The sequence below is a fragment of the Solanum stenotomum genome, chromosome 2 (genome assembly GCF_019186545.1).
Source record: "Solanum stenotomum isolate F172 chromosome 2, ASM1918654v1, whole genome shotgun sequence".
NCBI lineage: Eukaryota > Viridiplantae > Streptophyta > Magnoliopsida > Solanales > Solanaceae > Solanum > Solanum stenotomum.
In genome coordinates this window covers 7,259,473-7,277,828 of record NC_064283.1, presented here as the reverse complement: position 1 = coordinate 7,277,828, position 18,356 = coordinate 7,259,473, and the positions used below count along the sequence as shown (strand labels likewise).

Here is an 18,356-nt window from a genome sequence, read left to right as displayed (position 1 = left end):
AAAAAAAAAGGATTTATAGTATGAAATAGTAAGAAAATAAGAATGAAATAGAAATAATAATATAATATTGAGGAGAGAGAAAAAGATTCCTTTTTAGAGAGTAAAATAGAGAATTGGGTTGGAGTTGGTTGTCTGAAAAAATAGAGAACTCTATATTTGGAGAGTAAAATAGAGGATTGGGTTGGAGATGCCCTTAGGATCCATTGTACCCTCTATATAAAACCAATCTAACTAAAAAAATAACTTGAAAACATGAATCAACTCACCTCAAGCATCAACAACTCAACCAACAAGAATTCTACAATTTGTTCCTCAAGAACCTTACTTCTTCAACATGTAAACAACTCAAAACAATTGGATTTAAAAAAGTTGGTGTGTGGGTGAACTAATCCAACACAAAAATATCTCACATAGGGATTACCCCCGACGAATTCCACTTGCAAGCTTGGATGATCTTGACGAATTCTTGCCTTTTTCTCCCTTTCTTTCTTCTTTTCTCTCTTCTCCAAGCCCTAAGCGTATTTCTCAATTCTCCAAACTGACTAAGTCATGTTTTTACCCCAATAAATCCCTAGAATCAAATTAGGAAATTAATTAGAGAAAAGACTACTTTGCCCTTCTCTAAATCCGGATTAGGACTTTTCTCAATCCAACAGCCCAACTTCCGAAAGGCATATCTCACTCATACGATGTCGAAATCGTGCAATCTTGGCGGCGTTGGAAATATCTCTTCAAGAGCTTTTCAACCATATCAATATCTGATCCTAACTCTTCATGAGCTAGGAGTTATGACCGTTTGAAAATGGTCAAAACTCACTTTCTTAACTTAGACAAAATTTCCAGATTTCCTTATTCTTTCCAAAAATCAATATTTTCATATTTTAAACTCTTTATAGTCGTTTCTAGGTGCAAGATGTACACCAACAAATAACATTATCCCTAGGAAGTCTTCCTATGGAGAAGGCACAAATACATGGGACAAGTTTGAGTTGAGGGTTCACGAGCGCGGATTGACCTTTTTAGCTCCCCAAATGTTGTCAAGCAAATCACCCCACTCACCATTGAACTTGGTGTCGAGGTTGATGTCACCATTGTTGATTCCTAAAAGTACTTGTTTGAAAAAATCTTCTCCAACAGCAAATTTGGGGAAGATGAAGTATTTAATTATTTAATTAATTAATAAAGAAAAGAAGATGAAGTATTTAATTATTTAATTAATTAATAAAGAAAATAGTTGAAATGTGGCATTTTTTAATTGGTTTTTGGCAGTTAAAATAGATCTTCATGCGTTGTTATTTGAGTGTTCACAAACATAGTGAGAAAATGGGTCAAAATGATCATTTTACAAAGATATTCACTATTTTTGTGGGATAATAAGACGCTTACAAAGTTAAGGTGTCTTTTTGAAAATTCAAAACAACTGTAATGGTGACTTTATGTCTTTTCTCTTCTTTACTCAAAAAGTCACTCAACTACGAGTGTTTACATACAAAGTCACTCAACCATGAGTGTTTTACTTAATAAGTCACTCAACCTATTCAATTAATTTTTTAAAATTAAAATCTACTTAGATCAAATTTTTATTTCTAAGAAAAAAAATTAAAAATAAATAAGCATCCACTTGAACTGCCAATTATACTATGCTTAAAAAATTATCTAACCTCGTCAGTATACTATGCTTAAAAATCGTCAACATACCATGCTTAAAAAATTTTCAAACTGTATCGATGTTCCTATTAACACAAATTAAACATAGTGTAGAAAAAAAATCATAAAACATACAAAATTTAAAGGTTCTTAAAATAATAAATCCTAACTATTAAATTTGGGGAAAAGGTAAAATAAAAGGATCACTATTATATTTTTAGCGGATCTAGTTAAGTAGGTGGGTCATCTTTTTACAATTTTAGTTAGAGATAAAAATTTCATTTAATTAAATTTTAATTTTAAAAAATTAATTGAATAAGTTGAGTGACTTTGTAAGTATAAAACACTCATAGTTGAGTGACTTTTGAGTTAAAAATTGAGTGACTTTCTGAGAAAATAATTCATAATTGAGTGGCCATCTGAGATATTACCTCGTTTTTTTCTCTTGACAACTCATTCTCCATGTGTCATGTTGCATGTAGGGAATTGGACAAGTGGCAAGGCCACTTGTCATTGTTACATGGCATTCTTTCCCTATATATTCTTCTCATTTTGTTCATTATAATATATACTCCCTCCGTCTCATTTTATGTGAGGTAGTTTGATTCCGCATGGAGTTTAAGAAAAAAAGAAAAAAAATTAAAATTTATAGTCCAAAATGAATAATAGAAATTTGTGTGAGTGTAAATCATTTCATCAAGGTAACACAAATATTTTATAATTAAATTGTTACTTAATATAAAAATGTGTCATTCTTTTTTGGACTAAGGGAGTAACAAGCATCTATATGCTGCCTCTATTTCTGAATCCCTCGTTTAATTAATCAATGTTTATTTTATTTCCCCATTAATAACTTCCTGATGTTAATTAATGTGTTGATTCATGTATCCTCTATTTAAGATAGGGAAAGTTTGTTTAATTTTGGTGTAATATTTTATACTGTTGAAATAGTTTTTTAAGACAGTTTTCAGCATGATTCAAGTATTAATTTTTTGCACTAATATTTATATATTATTGTAGTAATATTCATTTATTCTCAAGACTACTTTTTATTAAATAATAAGTTTTATTATTATTGTGCAATTTCAATTATTTCCCATATATTTATATATATATATATATATATATATTCACCATGTTTTACACTACTATTCACTAATTAATTAAGTTTGAGGTTCAAGAAAATAATTTTTTACACTTCGATTCACATATCACATGCGTTGTGGGGTTGAGATTGGCTCACTAATGAGCTTCACGACTTCACATGTCAATAGTGTACCATCAAAAAGAACGCCATGCAATAGATAAATTGCTTCTTTATTAAAAAAATAAATAATTTCAATTTAAATTTTAAATATAAAAAAAGAAAAAATCCTTTTGGCCATAAAAATTTGGCCATAATTTGGCCAGAATGAAAGAATGAAAAAAAGACATGTTCACACTATAAATTAGTTTATTTTTGGACATTTTTACCCTTTAAGTTAAATATTAAATATATTCTTCAATTATATTTCCAATACATGGAAAATGATTAATGAGATTAATTATTGATGATTTCATGATTAAACATGGGAAAGGAACCAAAAAATTCACCAAAGAAAACATAAGTCTCACCCATTCTTCTCCCTTGAAATTTTCAAGATCTAAAAAAATAATAAATAATATATCTCTTTTTCAATTTCAAATTTTTCCNATTTTTTTGTTTATTTATTTTCCATTTCTGATTTCTTAATGATAAGAAATTTTTTGAAAAGTATAAAATATAGTAAAGTGTAGATTATCTATTTAAATTTATAATTTCTAATCGTGAAAAGATAATTTATATTCTAAATTTAAATATTAAAAATTTATATCGACAACACTCAAAAATAAAATCTGAAATTGACCGAGTTGGCTAAACAATTACTCTTATTTATTTAAAGGTGTTGTTTTTACGCATTGATTTTCTAGAAAAAAATTAGTGATAAAATATATTTTATCCAATTATACTCAGAATGTATGTGAACAAAATATGTAGAAAACTCAAATTACCATCATGTTTCCTCTTATGTGATTGTCTTCATATCTTCGATTGCATATGAATCACATCATACACAAATAAAGAATAATGTATTATTTATGGCATAGTTATATATGTCTTATCATCAATTATTTTTAGAAATATCCAAATTTCAAAATAATTTTTTTCTCTTGAAAAACATCCATTATATAGACTAATCTATTTAGTTGATTATATTTAAAGAAAAATTTAATTAAACTCTTTTAATCTACACTTAATTACTATATTTTACTAATTTTGTATTACAAAATAATTAAGTATAATCTTAAGTAGATAAGATAGTCATTTATAGTTTATTTTAAGCGAAAAAATAATTTTTCAAGATATGCGTTGGCACCTTATGATCATAATTGAGTTCAAGGGAGGGATAGAGGAAGGAATGTATTTTATGTATATGTAGAACATAATTTGGTTTATAATGAAAAAAATATTAATGTGTAAAAACAAAATTACAAAAATATTTTTTTAACTAAAACGTACAATTTTTTTATTTACTAAACAATATTTATTTTTAAAAATAAATCGGATAAACTATAGACACACAAAAAAATATACACAAAGACATTTTTTCATTTTCCTTGGCAGGCAAATAGTTTGTGTTTTAGTAGTTCAAGGAGTTTGGAAAATATAAAAAAGGTTAGTTTTGTTTGGAGGAAAAAGTATTGAGGAAATAAATACAAAAATTAAAACAAGAATATTCTAGTCTTTTTACATGGCCAAATTCTGGCCAAATATTTCTCTTTTTGAGTCGAGCTTTACCGTCCACGCAATATCCCACGAGCCCCAAATCCCGTAGACAATTCATCCTACGCGTTCCCCAACCCACGCCTAAAAAAATTCTGGCACGACTCCCTTTCTCCTTCACTCTATATATTCCTCCTACACTTACGGACTTTTCTCTAAATCTACAAAACAGAGTCATTTTACTTTCTGAAAAAAATTATATATATAAATTGTTGCTACCATGGGAAGTGAAGGTGATTGCAAAACTAATCAAAGGAAACCCAGATTTCTTTGCCTTCATGGATTTCGAACGAGTGGAGCAATTTTGAAGAAGCAAATATTTGATAAATGGCCAACTCAAGTGGTGGATAAATTGGATCTAGTTTTTGTTGATGCGCCATTTCCATCTCAAGGCAAATCTGAAGTTGAAGGCATCTTTGACCCTCCCTATTACGAGTGGTTCCAATTCAATAAGGTCGCTTCCCTTTTTCAGTATTAAAATTCCATTACATAGTTCTTCCTTCAATTTCGATCTAACAACTAATTGTTGTTGTTTTTCAATACAGGAATTTACAGAGTATGAGAATTTTGATAAATGTCTTGAATACATTGAAGAATGTATGATTAAGCATGGGCCTTTCGATGGTCTTCTTGGTTTCTCTCAGGTAATTCGAGTTTTTTCTTTCTTCTCTTTATTCGTTATTGGATTGGTTATAAATTTGGTTCAATGTTTTTTGCATGTACTTTGGAAGTATTTGATTTTTTAAAAAAGGTCTGTTATTTAAGTCAAAAATATATTTTTTTTCTATGAAAACAATTGTTTTTTTTAAAAGCAAAAAGACATAATTTAGACTATTTCCGGTTAAAGGTGGAATAAAATTCTTTATTTGAGGTTGATGCTTTTTTAAAAAAAGATACTGCTATAATAATTATTTCTTCTCTGCATTTTAAGTACTTTTCTCTTTTTCTTTTTTCACATTTCAAATTTATGATATTACATGTATCTTTATTACTAGAAAATAGATTTGCACAATTTGATTTTGAGTATCTCTGTCTTTTTGATACAAAATTCAGGGGGCAATTCTTTCTGGAGGATTGTCCGGGTTGCAGGCTAAGGTACACACTACGCGATAAATTAAATTTTTGTTTAGTTCTTTGTGTGAAATGAAAATATCAAAATTCCAATCGTACTGTCATAATTATTCGTGTTCAATTAAAATTTTCATGATAATTGATGATTACATGGTGTGATATTGGCAGGAAGTGGGACTTACAAAGGTTCCAAAAATAAAAAATCTGATAATAATTGGAGGTGCTAAATTTCAGAATGTATCTGTGGCCGAAAAGGCTTATTCATCAGCAATTACATGCCCTTCCCTTCATTTTTTAGGTACTTTTCTGTTCCTGCAAAAAATTTCAACACGTTGTATTGTTGTTTGGCTATTTTACAGTACACGTAGTATGATTCTTTTTTATTTATTTCATAACGTTTTGTGCAAAATGAACAACACATTATTTTGTTTCTTTTAAAACGTTTTTTTTATAAACTAGGACAAGTCAACTATAGATTCTGGTCAATTTGGGCCGACTCGATTAAATTGAATTTGTTAAGAAATTTCATGGAACGATGCAAATTAAGTACTATAGTATTTGTTAAATAAATAAAGGCATGTCGAGAAACACAATGTATAGTTCCAACTTATTAGATCGATAAATACGTCAATATTGGTTATTGTTGGGAGGAATATTTAGAGGATATGCCTCGATATATATAAAGGATTTTTTAGACAAGAGGAGTTGTTTGATCGATGGTATAAGGTATATCAATCTCGAAATATTTCACATTTCCTTGTGAATATCAATTAATCTCAAGAATTAGCTATTCTGTTTAAAAAATAGATAGTTAATTGTGTGAGACATTCCAAGTTTCCAACCGTCATCCAGTCACCAAACAACTCCTAAATTCTTGTTTCATAACTAATTGCAGTTATGAGTTGTTTCAATTGACTTATTAAACTATAGCATAAGCTAGAAAATCCAAACTTATGACTTCAACATGCCTATTTTTAGGAGGGGGTGGGGGGTCCAGCTGCTAAACTTCAACATGTTATTATCGCAACATGTATCCAAAGCTTCTAATTTTCTTAAATGTGTTTTAATATGTTATAGCAGGTGGTATGCTTTATTTTCAGGGCGATTAGTTATTTGTTATGAATAATTATCTATAATAACTTTTAAGTGATCTAACAATGATAAAATCTATCTTTTCACACTTTGAAGATGAAATATTTTTTTTAAAAAAATATACGATATTAATTACTGGTTATTAATTGAAACATTATAGGTGAGAAAGATTACCTAAAGAAGTATGGGATAGAACTGTTGGAATCATGTGTTGATCCAGTGGTGATTCATCATCCTAGGGGCCACACTATACCAAGATTTGGTAAACTTCTTTAACTTTTTTATTAATTCAACTTCATTTAATGTTTATTATATTCTGTGTTGTTAATTAATTCTTCTTCTTTTTTCAGATGAGAAAGGATTAGAGAGTATGCTTAGTTTCATTGAGAAGGTGCAATCAGAGATTAACAAGTGAACAAGTTTGATAATTTTTTTAATTTTTTTTTGTGGCAGTCCCTCGTTTGGGACATATAATTTCTACTTTTTTTTTTTAATAAATAAAATAGTACCGAACTTATTAGAAAGGTTACAGAAGTATGGCCATGCTATTGTATTTACGGCAGTTTGCCATTCTATTATATTTAAATAGGCTTAAATCATCGATTGTTCCTTAAAGTTGTCTACATAATTCACTTAGACATTTCAATTAAAATTAGTATTTATTGAATACTTTTACTTATTCAAAAATTGTTTTTTAAAAAATAACATGTGGCACCGGGCCCCCAAAATTATTTTAAAAAATATTTTTTTGTTTAAAATTATTTCAAACACATTTTATTTCTAGTTTTTTTAAAAAGAAAAAAAATAAATAATAATGTCAACCTATTCTACCCCACCCCTCTGCTACCCAACCCCTTTTTATCTTCATCTTCTTCCCAAATCACATTCTTTTTCAAATCACAAAACATAATTTCTTTTCAAATAACTTGAAAGATTAACTTTTTAAAAAAATATATTTTCATACTAAGATTGAAGAAGAAAGAAAATTTTGCCGCGGTTATTTATTTCTACATTGATCACAAAAAGAAATTGATAGCTCAAAAATTAATTTTTACGAATTTTCGAATATCATTTTTGATAAATTTAATGGGTTTATATTTGAATTTGAGTAAACATATTTGTTCGAAAATTGTGATAATAAATATTGGCTAATTTCTTTTATACGTAAAAATCATTTATCTTCTTTCTTCTTCATATTTATTCCATTATTTTTATGAGATTTGAAATAAATTGTACGAAAGAAAGTCTTTCTTTTAAATCTGAATCGTATGATTTCTTCCTAGTTGATTTTCATTTATTTTCAGATTTGGAAGAAATTATATTCTTTTTTTTATAAAAAGAAAGAAAAACAATGTTGGAACTAACATGGAGAAAGTCTTGCAAATTAAATTATGAAGAATATGACTGGTAGGGGGTGGGGTGCTTTTCTTTTTTGAAAAAACGTGTAAATGAAAGAAGAAAAAAAATTCTTTTAAGTTAATTATAGTGTCAATAAAAAAAAATGTAAAAATAAAAAAACATTGAATCTTTTCACGCGCTTCAGTGAAGTGCAAAACACAATTTTTGTCATATCAGTGTTTTGTGTTTAGTAGTTACATGTTTTGAACAATTTAAGTATTCAATAGGTGCAAGTCCTAATTAAAGTATCTAAATGAATTATGCGAACAACTTTAAGGGACTATCAATAACCTTAAGTCATTTAAAAATCTTTTATTTGTTCAAACTTTTAGAAATTTGTAGTTTAAGCTATATGAGAAATTTATGAAGTCAGAACTTCATATTGAAGAAGCCTTTTGCTTTGTCAAACCAATTCATGCGAACACAGCTATGTGTACCATCAACGATTAATGCACGTTAGTTAAAATATGTACTTAATATTGATTTATATGATAATTTTTTAAATATAAAATTAATGTGTTAATATATAAATATAAATTAAATAACTCTATTAGATAAAATTTGCTTGGTTTGATATTTTAAAATATGTTTGCAATAGTTTTTGGAAACATAAATTTTCATTTTCATTTTGAAAAACATCAAACATAATTAAAATATGTACTTAATATTGATTTATATGATAGTTTTTTAAATATAAAATTAATGTGTTAATATATAAATATAAATTAAATAACTCTATTAGATAAAATTTGCTTGGATTGAAATTTGAAAATATGTTTGCAATAGTTTTTGGAAACATAAATTTTCATTTTCATTTTGAAAAACATCAAACATAATTTATATCCATAAGTTTGAAAAATTATATTAAAAAAATATATAAGTTTGATATGAATTTATCATTTTTATAACATGATATTCCAATAAATATTGTTAATAACATAATTACTAGTTACTACAATTCGTTAAAAGACAAATAATAACATCAATGGTAACTAATTAGTATTCTTTTATACAATATTTCCACATTTAAAATAATTTCTTCACGACAAACATATATTTTTCAGATCAGACAACTCAAAAGATAAATGGGAATTAATTGGAGTCATAAATAAATAAAATTATTTTATATAAAATATTAAATTTTGGAATAACTTAAAAAATGATATATACTAATATATTTTTCAAAAATTAAACAAATTCGATACTATTGTACTATTTACCAAATTTTTTTCTCAAAAATGAATATCCATCAGCAGACATCAAACGACACCACTATCAGAAAATTACCCAGATTTCTTTGCCTTCATGAATGGAGCGATTCTGAAGAAGCAAATATTTGATAAATGGCAAATTCAAGTTGGATCTTGTTTTTGCTGATGCACCTTTCCCCTCTCAAGGCAAATCTGATGTCGACGCCATTTTTTACCCTCTTATTATGAATGGTACTAGTTAGTAAGGTTGCACTTTTTAACAAGAAAATTATAATGTTATTAATTTTATTTTATTTTATAATTGTTGTTGTTTTGAAATACAGGAATTAAAACAATATGATAATTTTGATAAATGTCTTGCATACATACAAGACTGTATGATTAAGCATGGACCTTTCGACGGTCTTCTTGGTTTCTCCCAGGTATTTTTCCTTATTATCTTGATTGGATATAAATTTGGTACAATGATATTGATTTTGTTTGATATAATTTTTTATATCAGTCATTTGTGTAACAATAAGGTATATATGAGTCACTTTTGTAACAATAAGTTTTGTAGCACGGACAAAATTGAGGGCTTTCCCCTTTCAAATTTGTAGTAATATTGTAGGAAGTTTGCACAATATGATTCTGAATATTATCTATCTGCCTTTTGATACAATTCAGGGGGCACTAATTTCTGCAGCATTGCCAGGGTTGCAGGATATGGTAAGTATTGGAAATGTTAATGTCACAATTTGAATCATAGTATTCTTTACATGCTTCCATTTTTTTTAAAACGATAACTCAAACTTACAATCTCAACATTAAAAATGAAGGTTGTTTACCATTGAAGCAATCCACCCTTGTTACTTCTGATGCTTATTTCGGTGTGTTAATTGACAGGGAGTGGGACTTACGAAGGTTCCCAAAATAAAATATCTGATAATAATTGGAGGTGCAAAATTGCAGATTAAACCACTGGCCGAAAAGGCTTATTCATCAGCAATTACATGCCCTTTCCATTCACTTCTTAGGTACTTTCTCTCCTTACAAATTATCAAACACTTTGTGTATATGTTTCAGGGCTATCTTCGTTACGAACAAATATTCTATATTTTAAAATCAAACACTTGCGAGTTGCGACCTTTGTATTATGGCTTATATTCACCGGCTATTATAGGTGAGCGAGACTTTCTCAAGACGCATGGGATGGAACTTCTGGAATCATATGTTGATCCGATGGTCATTCACCATCCAGAGGGCCACACTATACAAAGATTAATTTGGTACACCTCTTAACATTTTTATTAATTCAACTTCATTTAAAGTACTTTCTGCTATGTTGCTCGGACTCTTCAAATTTGTGTGTCCAACACAGGTGCGGCAATCCGGGCATTGGCAACTTAGATTTTCTGTGTAGCCCTTGTTGTTCAACAAAAATGACAAATACCATCCTCTTTTGTTTTTCTTCTTCAGATGAGAAAGGATTAGAGAGCATGCTTAGTTTCATTGAGAAGTGCAAGCAGAGATTAGTACAAGTTTGATAAAATTATGTTTTTTCATGCCAGTTCCTCATTCTGGAAATAATTCTTCCCTTGGCTTTTAAAAGTAAAATCGCTCCTAATAATTATCTATGACATTCAAGGGGGGTGTTATAAATTCATTGAATTAGTGGATTGTCTATATTTTTAGTAGATAAACTACTTGCACATATTCTCTAGGTATTATGAACTATTTTGGATAAAAATGTATCTACTTATTGTGACACTTAACATGGTGACTTTTGAAGTACTGATTTTTCAACCTATAAATAGGATTGTTATTTCACTACTACATGAGATATTTGAAGACATTTGAATAAGACGATCTCCACAATCTACTCTCGTTATTTATTGTTTATATTTCTAGTAGTATATTGCTTATATTTTATGTTGGCAAACATAATTCCTGCTCATCTATTAGCTGCAGAAAGAAAGAAATGAAGAAGAGCACGTGAGCAACACACTATATTAACACATGAGGGAATAAAATTAGTTAGGTTGTTAGAATATTTCTACAGGATTTAGACAAGTGTACAACTGAGATTTTCTCTGTATTTTTCTTTTTCTTATTTTCCTGCACAGAATACTTGTATATAAAGATACAAGATGATGATCAATAAAGCATCAGAAAATTTCCACAAATGTTTCCTACATTTCTTACATTGTATGAGAGCAGTAAGCTCGATCCAATTTTCATTCACTCATCATCTACAATGGGAGATTCTTCATCACCATCCAACAATTCTGGAACAATTGTTGCACCTGCAGCATCTGCTATGGACTCCAGTCACCCCTATTATCTTCACCCCTCTGATTCTCCTGGAATAAATCTCATAAGCACTGTGTTTGATGGACGAGGTTTTCCTGGTTGGAGGAGATCGATTTTGATAGCTCTTTCAGCTAAGAGGAAGCTAGGCTTCATCAATGCCATATGTCAAGCACCACCTTCCGATGCTTCTGATTCTTCTCAATGGAACTGTTGTAATGACATGGTAACCTCCTGGTTACTCAACTCATTATCCAAAGAGATTGGAGATAGTGTCATTTATTCAAACATCTCACAGATAGATAAAGAGGTAGGAATTTCTCGAACGAACCGCACTGCTAAGGAGTTTTGGGATAGCATCTAACAAAGGTTTGGTAAGTCTAATGATACCAACCTTTTTCACTTTCAAAAGGAACTTAATGGCTTAGTGCAAGGGAATTCTGATATATCAGGTTATTTCACTAAATTGAAACGTTTATGGGATGAGTTGGACTCTTTAAATGCAGATATTACTTGTTCTTGTGTCTGCGTTTGTAGTGGATGATTGCTATAGACTGCATGGGTACCCTGAGGATATCGAGTTCACTAAAGGGAAAAACTCTATAATCAAAGGGATTGCAGCTTTTGCAGGAGAGGACAACTCTTATCAGTCTTCTAAGGAAGGAGGGACAACCAACTTTCAACACTTTACTAAGGAACAAATGGCAGAAATCACTCAAATAGTGAAGGAAATGCAGATGTCTCATTCAGTGCCATCAACAGAGATAAATGCAAATGGTGTAGCTGGTACCATCCTTAAATACTCAGGCACATGTTTTTCAGTTTTTAATTCTGCAACTTGGATTATTGACTCAGGAGCATCAGAACACATGCGTTTTGATGTTTCTTCTTTCTTCTTTATGAAGCCTATTTCCTGTTCCTATTAACATCAGTTTACCTAATTCTTTCAAGGTAACTGTCACTCATATAGGTAGTGTTTCTATTCTGCCTAACCTTACTCTAACCAACGTCCTTCATGTTTTTGTTTTTAAATACAATCTTCTTTCTATACATAGGTTGTGTGATCAAATCAACTGGGATGTGCTGTTTACTTCTAGTGCATGTCTTTTGCAAGACTTTCTAATGAAGAGAGTGGTAAGCTTTTGGTGAGCTTAGAGAAGGATTATATCTTCTGCAACCAACTAATTTTAGGCATAGTTTAAATTATGTCAAGTAATGTGTCTCTTTTTCAAAAAAAGGAAGCAATTTCAGTTTTATTCCTGTTCTTTGTGATGCTCTTTCAAATGTAAGCCTTTAACATATGAGACTTGGGCCTTTGCCCCTATTAGCAATGAAATTGTTTAATTTTATCAACCATTCTTCTTATTCTACTCTTATATGTCATGCTTGTCCTCAAGCTAAACAAACCAGGTCCTTCTTTCCCACTAGTTCAATCAAAACTAAAGAAACTTTTGAATTAATTCACATTGATACTTGGGGTCCTTATAAACATGCTACTCATAATGGTTACAAATATTTCCTTACCATAGTTGATGATTATAGTAGATGAATTTGGACATTCTTGTTGAGCACTAAAAACAATGTTTTTCCAATTTTAAAGACCTTTTTATCTATGGTCGAAAGACAGTTTAACAAGAAGGTTAAGTGTATCAGTTCTGATAATGCTTTGGAACTTGGGAAAGGAACCCTCGCAACTGCTTATTTGCAAGAACATGACATTTTACATCAACAAAGTTGTGTAGCCACCCCACAACAAAATGGGGTGGTAGAAAGGAAACATATACATCTTTTGGAGGTTGCTAGAGGTCTGTTTTTTCAATCTCATGTTCCCATTTCTTATTGGGGTGAGTGTGTTCTAACAACTACACATTTAATTCAACGTTTTTCCTTCAAAGGTTTTACATGGCAAGACACCTTATGAAATTCTCTTTCACTAGTCACCTTCATACTCGTCTTTAAGAACTTTTAGTTGTCTTTGTTATTGTTCCACCTTATCTCAAGGAAGGAGTAAATTTGATCCCCGAGCTACGAAATATGTTTTCTTAGGTTATCCTCATTTCCAAAAGGGGTACACAGTCATGGACCTCACCACTAAGAAAATAATTGTATCCAGGGATGTCATTTTTTATAAAGGTCAGTTCCCTTTTGCTACATCTTCTACCTCATCCTTTCAACTTTTTACTCCTTCTCCCTCTTATTTTGATGTTCCAGATCAATCATTTTCTCCTACTTTCAATAATCACAACTTTTCTTCTGTTCCTTCACCACATTTTTCTCCTAACATTGTTCATCCTCTTTCACCAGACCCTGTCATTCCTCATGCCTCTTCTCCTAGAAGATCAGAAAGGCTTTCTCACAAACCAGGTTATCTAAAGGATTTCATATGCAGTAGTGTTTATCTCACTAATCTTACAGACTTGTGCTTTGCTTTCCTTCCTCCTACTCAAGTTTTTTCTTTTAATACCCTGTCTGTTCCTAATCAACAAATTTTCAGATCCCTCACCAATTTTACTGAACCCACTAGTTACTCTCAAGCTGCTACACACTATAAATGGGTATTTGCTATGGCTGTCGAAATTGCAGCTCTAGAACTCAACGACACTTGGAAAGTTGTTTCACTACCTCTAGGAAAGAAGGTTTTACCTTGCAAATGGATATACAAGATCAAATTTCTTTCCGATGGTTCAATTGAAAGATTTAAAGCTCGATTGGTGGGGATGGGGGATATTCAAAGAAAAGGAATTGACTACAATGAGACTTTTTCTCTTGTTGTCAAAATGATAACCATCAGGTGTCTCTTAGCAGTGGTAGTAAAGAAAGATTGTAAAGTTTTACAATTGAACATCAACAATGCCTTCTTACATGGTTCATTAGATGAGGAAGTTTTCATGAAATTCCCACCCGGGATTATTCTTCTATCACCTACCCATATTTGTCTTCTTAAAAAGTCTCTGTATGGTTTGAAACAAGCTTCTCGACAGTGGTATTCTCGACTTGCTGGTGCTCTAAGATACAACGGGTACACTTCGTCTTTGAATGACTACTCTCTATTTTTTAAAAAATATGCAAGCCTTATCTCTATTGTTGCAGTTTACGTGGATGCTATTCTTTTAACTGGTGATGATCTTCATGAAATTGCTGAAATCAAGTTTTTTCTCAATGTTGAATTCAGGGTAAAGGATTTAGGGGACATCAATTATTTTCTTAGTCTGGAAATTATTAGAGAGAATCAAGATTTTATCATCAGTTAACGCAAGTTTGCTGTTGACCTTCTCAGAGAATTTGATACTTCCCATGTGTCTTCTGTTACTTCTCCTTTGGATCCCTCTATCAAACTACATGCAGATGCTGACATACTTCTTTCTGATCCTACCACTTACATGCATATAGTAAGGAAATTGAATTATCTGACGCATACTCGTCCATATCTTGCCTTCCTAGTGTTGAAACTCAGCCAATTTATGCAGCGGCTATGCTACTCTCATTACTCTGCTGCTATTCGTGTATTGAAATATCTGGCTTTGGATCTAGGGCAAGGGATTCTCTTATCGTCTGCTCTCTCTCTATCTCTAAATGCTTTTTGCGATGCCGACTGGGTATCTTGTAAGAATTCTTGCCGGTCGATCAGTGGATTCTTCATTACCCTTGGTGGATCCTCCATTTCATAGAAATCAAAAAAGCAAACTTCTACTTCCCTTTCTTCAGTAGAGGCCGAATACAAGTCCATGAGAAAAGTCACTGTCGAGATAACTTGGCTCATCTATTTACTGGAGGATCTTTCAGTTCCACTATCATTACCTGTTCCTATTAACTCCGATAGTCAAGCTGTGATTCATATCGCCCACAACCCTGTTTTCCATGAGAGGACAAAACATGTGGAACTTGATTGTCACTTTGTTCGACAACAATATGCATTTGGGTTGATCTCTCTTCAGTTTGTTCCTTCAAAGCTCCAACTCGCGGATATTTTCACAAAGCCTCTTTTTGGCGCTTCCCATCATGGCATTTTATCCAAGTTGGGTGTTTCTTCTCTCCCCTTCAACTTGAGGGGGGATGTTGGCAAACATAATTCCTACTTATCTATTAGCTGCAGAAATAAATAAATGAAGAATAGCACGTGAGCAACATACTATATCAACACAGGAGGGAATAAAATTAGTTAGGTTGTTAGAATATTTTTACAAGATTTAGACAAGTGTACAACTGGGATTTTCTCTGTATTTTTCTTTTTCTTATTTTCCTGCACGAAATACTTGTATATAAAGATACAAGATGATGATCAATAAAGCATCAGAAAATTTCCACAAACGTTTCCTACATTTCTTACATTTTACAAACATGATCATAGTTTTCACTTTTTATATAAAATATAAATATGAAACATGACTTATACTCATAAGGTCTAAAAACGAAAAAAAAAAATTCATAAATTTGATACAAAATATAATGAACTAAATAATACATCATCATAATATCATGACATGATATTTTAATAATTTTTTTTTACTAATAACATAATTACTAGCTATTCTAATTCGTCAAATTACAATTAGTTACGAATATCCATCCATGTAAAAAGACAAATATAACTACTATTTTCGCATTTTAGAAGCAATCTCTTAGGATCATAAATAAATTGATTTATTAAAAAATAAAATAGAAAATTTTGGAATAGATTTTGAACTTTAAAAAGAAATTAATATTATATTTCCCCCACTTTTCTTTTTACAAGTTTTCGAAATCTATTTTCAAAAATTAGATAAATTCTATGAGTAAGCAGATACTGTACTATTTACCCAAAATTTTCTCAAAAATTAGCTCCAAAATGTATGGCCAAACAATGAATATCCATCAGCAGACAAATTCAGTCGCCACCATGGCAGGTGAAGGATCTGCCAACGCCAATCAGAGGAAATTGCCCAGATTTCTTTGTCTTCATGGGTTTCGAACGAGTGGAGCAATTCTGAAGAAGCAAATTTTTGATAAATGGCCAATTCAAGTTGTGAATAAATTGGATCTAGTTTTTGTTGATGCGCCATTTCCATCTCAAGGCAAATCTGAAGTTGAAGGCATCTTTGACCCTCCTTATTATGAATGGTACCAGTTCAATAAGGTTGCGTTGCGTTGCACGCCTAATTAATTCTTACTAAATTTCAAATAAAAGAAAAAAAAATTATTTTATTTTATAACTGTTGTTGTTTTGAAATACAGGAATTGAAAGAGTATGAGAATTTTGATAAGTGTCTTGAATATATACAAGAGTGTATGATTAAGCATGGACCTTTCGATGGTCTTCTTGGTTTCTCCCAGGTATGATTTAATTTTTTTTAAAAAAAAAATTCCCTATTATCTTAGTTGGGCGTTTGGATATAAATTTGAAAAAAATTAGATATTGATGTAATTTTTTATTTTCTCTTACTTTTCTTCTTGATTCTGAATAACTTTGAGTTGACTCTTTTAAGTACTTTTATTTTTCTTTGTTCACATTTCAAATTTGTAATCTTTATAGGAAAATTGCACAATCTGATACTGAGTATTCTCTGTTTTTTTTATACAATTCAGGGGGCAATTCTTTCTGGAGCATTGCCTGGATTGCAGGATAAGGTAAACACTAGCCCCTTCTTAAAAGCTCCTAGCCATTTTACTTGTTTGACGACTCGAACCCACAATCTCATTGAAAGCAGAGGATATTTATCCTCTTTTCACTTATCCATGGTTATTTTGGCGTGATAATGGCAGGGAGTGGGACTTACAAAGGTTCCCAAAATAAAATATCTGATAATAATTGGAGGTGCGAAAATGCAGATTAAATCACTGGCCGAAAAAGCTTATTCACCAGCAATTACATGCCCTTCTGTTCACTTCTTAGGTACTTTCTATCCCTACAAATTATCAAAGACTTTGTATATATGTTTAAGGGTTAACTACACTAAACACCGTGTACTATTAACTTCGTTATGAACAAATACTATATTTTAAAACTAAACACTTACAACCTTTGTATTATGAAAATTCTACACTTATATTCACTGGATATTATAGGTGAGAAAGACTTCCTAAAGCCGTCTGGGATGAAACTTTTGGAATCATATGTTGATCCAGTGGTCATTCATCATCCTAAGGGCCACACTATACCAAGATTTGGTAAACCTCTTAACATTTTTATTAATTCAACTATTTTCTGTTGTGTTGCTCGGACTCTTCAAAATTGTTGAATCCTTCAAAAGTAGCCTTATTGTTTAACAACAATGGCAAATACCATCTTTTTTTTTTTCCAGATGAGAAAGGATTAGAGAGCATGCTTAGTTTCATTGAGAAGGTGCAAGCAGAGATTAGCTAGTACAAGTGAACAAGTTTGATGAAATTATGTTTTTATGTGGTAGCTCCTCGTTTGGGAAGGATGTCTATCTTTAATTTGTTAAAAATAATATGGCTTTGAATAATTAATTTTTTTTTGCTCTCTAGGAAAGAAAAATTCTAGACCTTATTAGAAAAGTTACAGAACTATGGCCTTGCTATTGTATTTACGGCAGTATGCCATTCGATTTGTTTCTCTTGGCTTTAAATTCAATATGCAAATATTGGCAATACATCAAATTGACCAATTGGTACCTTCTTTACATGTAACATATTCATAATTGGATCCATATTTTTTGTCTTTTAAAAAAGTTTATAACGCTTCCTACCTAGATGTGTTTTAATAGGAAAAGAGAAGGTCATATTTTAAAGAAGTCTCACCTCAGAAAAGGCAAGGGCAATTGTTCTTCTTATATGAATTTGCTTAATCTTTTCTTTCATAAGTTAGTTTTTGGATTTAGTTAAGTTCAAAATCCATTTTTATATAG

General features: G+C 30.7%; 2 protein-coding genes and 1 pseudogene across 4 annotated transcripts; all 3 read left to right on the top strand.

The window, feature by feature from the left end:
* The first annotated feature begins 4,624 nt into the window (after nucleotides 1–4,624).
* On the top strand, nucleotides 4,625–18,058 carry LOC125854532 (uncharacterized). Of its 3 annotated transcripts, XM_049534113.1 has the most exons (7): nucleotides 4,625–4,904; nucleotides 4,996–5,094; nucleotides 5,504–5,545; nucleotides 5,690–5,819; nucleotides 6,774–6,875; nucleotides 6,964–7,004; nucleotides 17,831–18,058. In XM_049534113.1, the coding sequence occupies exons 1-7, from the start codon at nucleotides 4,671–4,673 to the stop codon at nucleotides 17,849–17,851; spliced, it is 669 nt and encodes a 222-aa protein (XP_049390070.1). In that variant the 5' UTR covers nucleotides 4,625–4,670; the 3' UTR covers nucleotides 17,852–18,058. The 3 variants fall into 3 exon arrangements, with proteins under 3 accessions (XP_049390070.1, XP_049390067.1, XP_049390069.1); XM_049534110.1 differs by lacking the exons at nucleotides 6,964–7,004; nucleotides 17,831–18,058 and adding an exon at nucleotides 10,681–10,763; XM_049534112.1 differs by lacking the exon at nucleotides 17,831–18,058 and having other exon boundaries at nucleotides 6,964–7,048.
* Nucleotides 8,461–10,611, top strand: LOC125856989 (dihydrofolate reductase-like; annotated as a pseudogene).
* On the top strand, nucleotides 16,280–18,058 carry LOC125854527 (uncharacterized). The gene is made up of 6 exons (XM_049534106.1): nucleotides 16,280–16,624; nucleotides 16,723–16,821; nucleotides 17,074–17,115; nucleotides 17,251–17,380; nucleotides 17,554–17,655; nucleotides 17,790–18,058. Exons 1-6 carry the CDS (start codon nucleotides 16,280–16,282, stop codon nucleotides 17,849–17,851), a joined length of 780 nt encoding a protein of 259 aa, XP_049390063.1. The 3' UTR covers nucleotides 17,852–18,058.
* Nucleotides 18,059–18,356: the final 298 nt, after the last annotated feature.

What these genes read in the sequence shown, in the direction of transcription:
- LOC125854527 (XM_049534106.1), top strand. Translation starts at nt 16,280, where the DNA reads ATGAGTAAGCAGATACTGTACTATTTACCCAAAATTTTCTCAAAAATT. An exon ending in TGCCTGGATTGCAGGATAAG is followed by an intron (nt 17,116 to 17,250) that starts GTAAACACTAGC and finishes TGATAATGGCAG; the next exon opens with GGAGTGGGACTTACAAAGGT. An exon ending in CCCTTCTGTTCACTTCTTAG is followed by an intron (nt 17,381 to 17,553) that starts GTACTTTCTATC and finishes TGGATATTATAG; the next exon opens with GTGAGAAAGACTTCCTAAAG.
- LOC125854532 (XM_049534110.1), top strand. Translation starts at nt 4,671, where the DNA reads ATGGGAAGTGAAGGTGATTGCAAAACTAATCAAAGGAAACCCAGATTT. An exon ending in GTCTTCTTGGTTTCTCTCAG is followed by an intron (nt 5,095 to 5,503) that starts GTAATTCGAGTT and finishes TACAAAATTCAG; the next exon opens with GGGGCAATTCTTTCTGGAGG. An exon ending in CCCTTCCCTTCATTTTTTAG is followed by an intron (nt 5,820 to 6,773) that starts GTACTTTTCTGT and finishes GAAACATTATAG; the next exon opens with GTGAGAAAGATTACCTAAAG.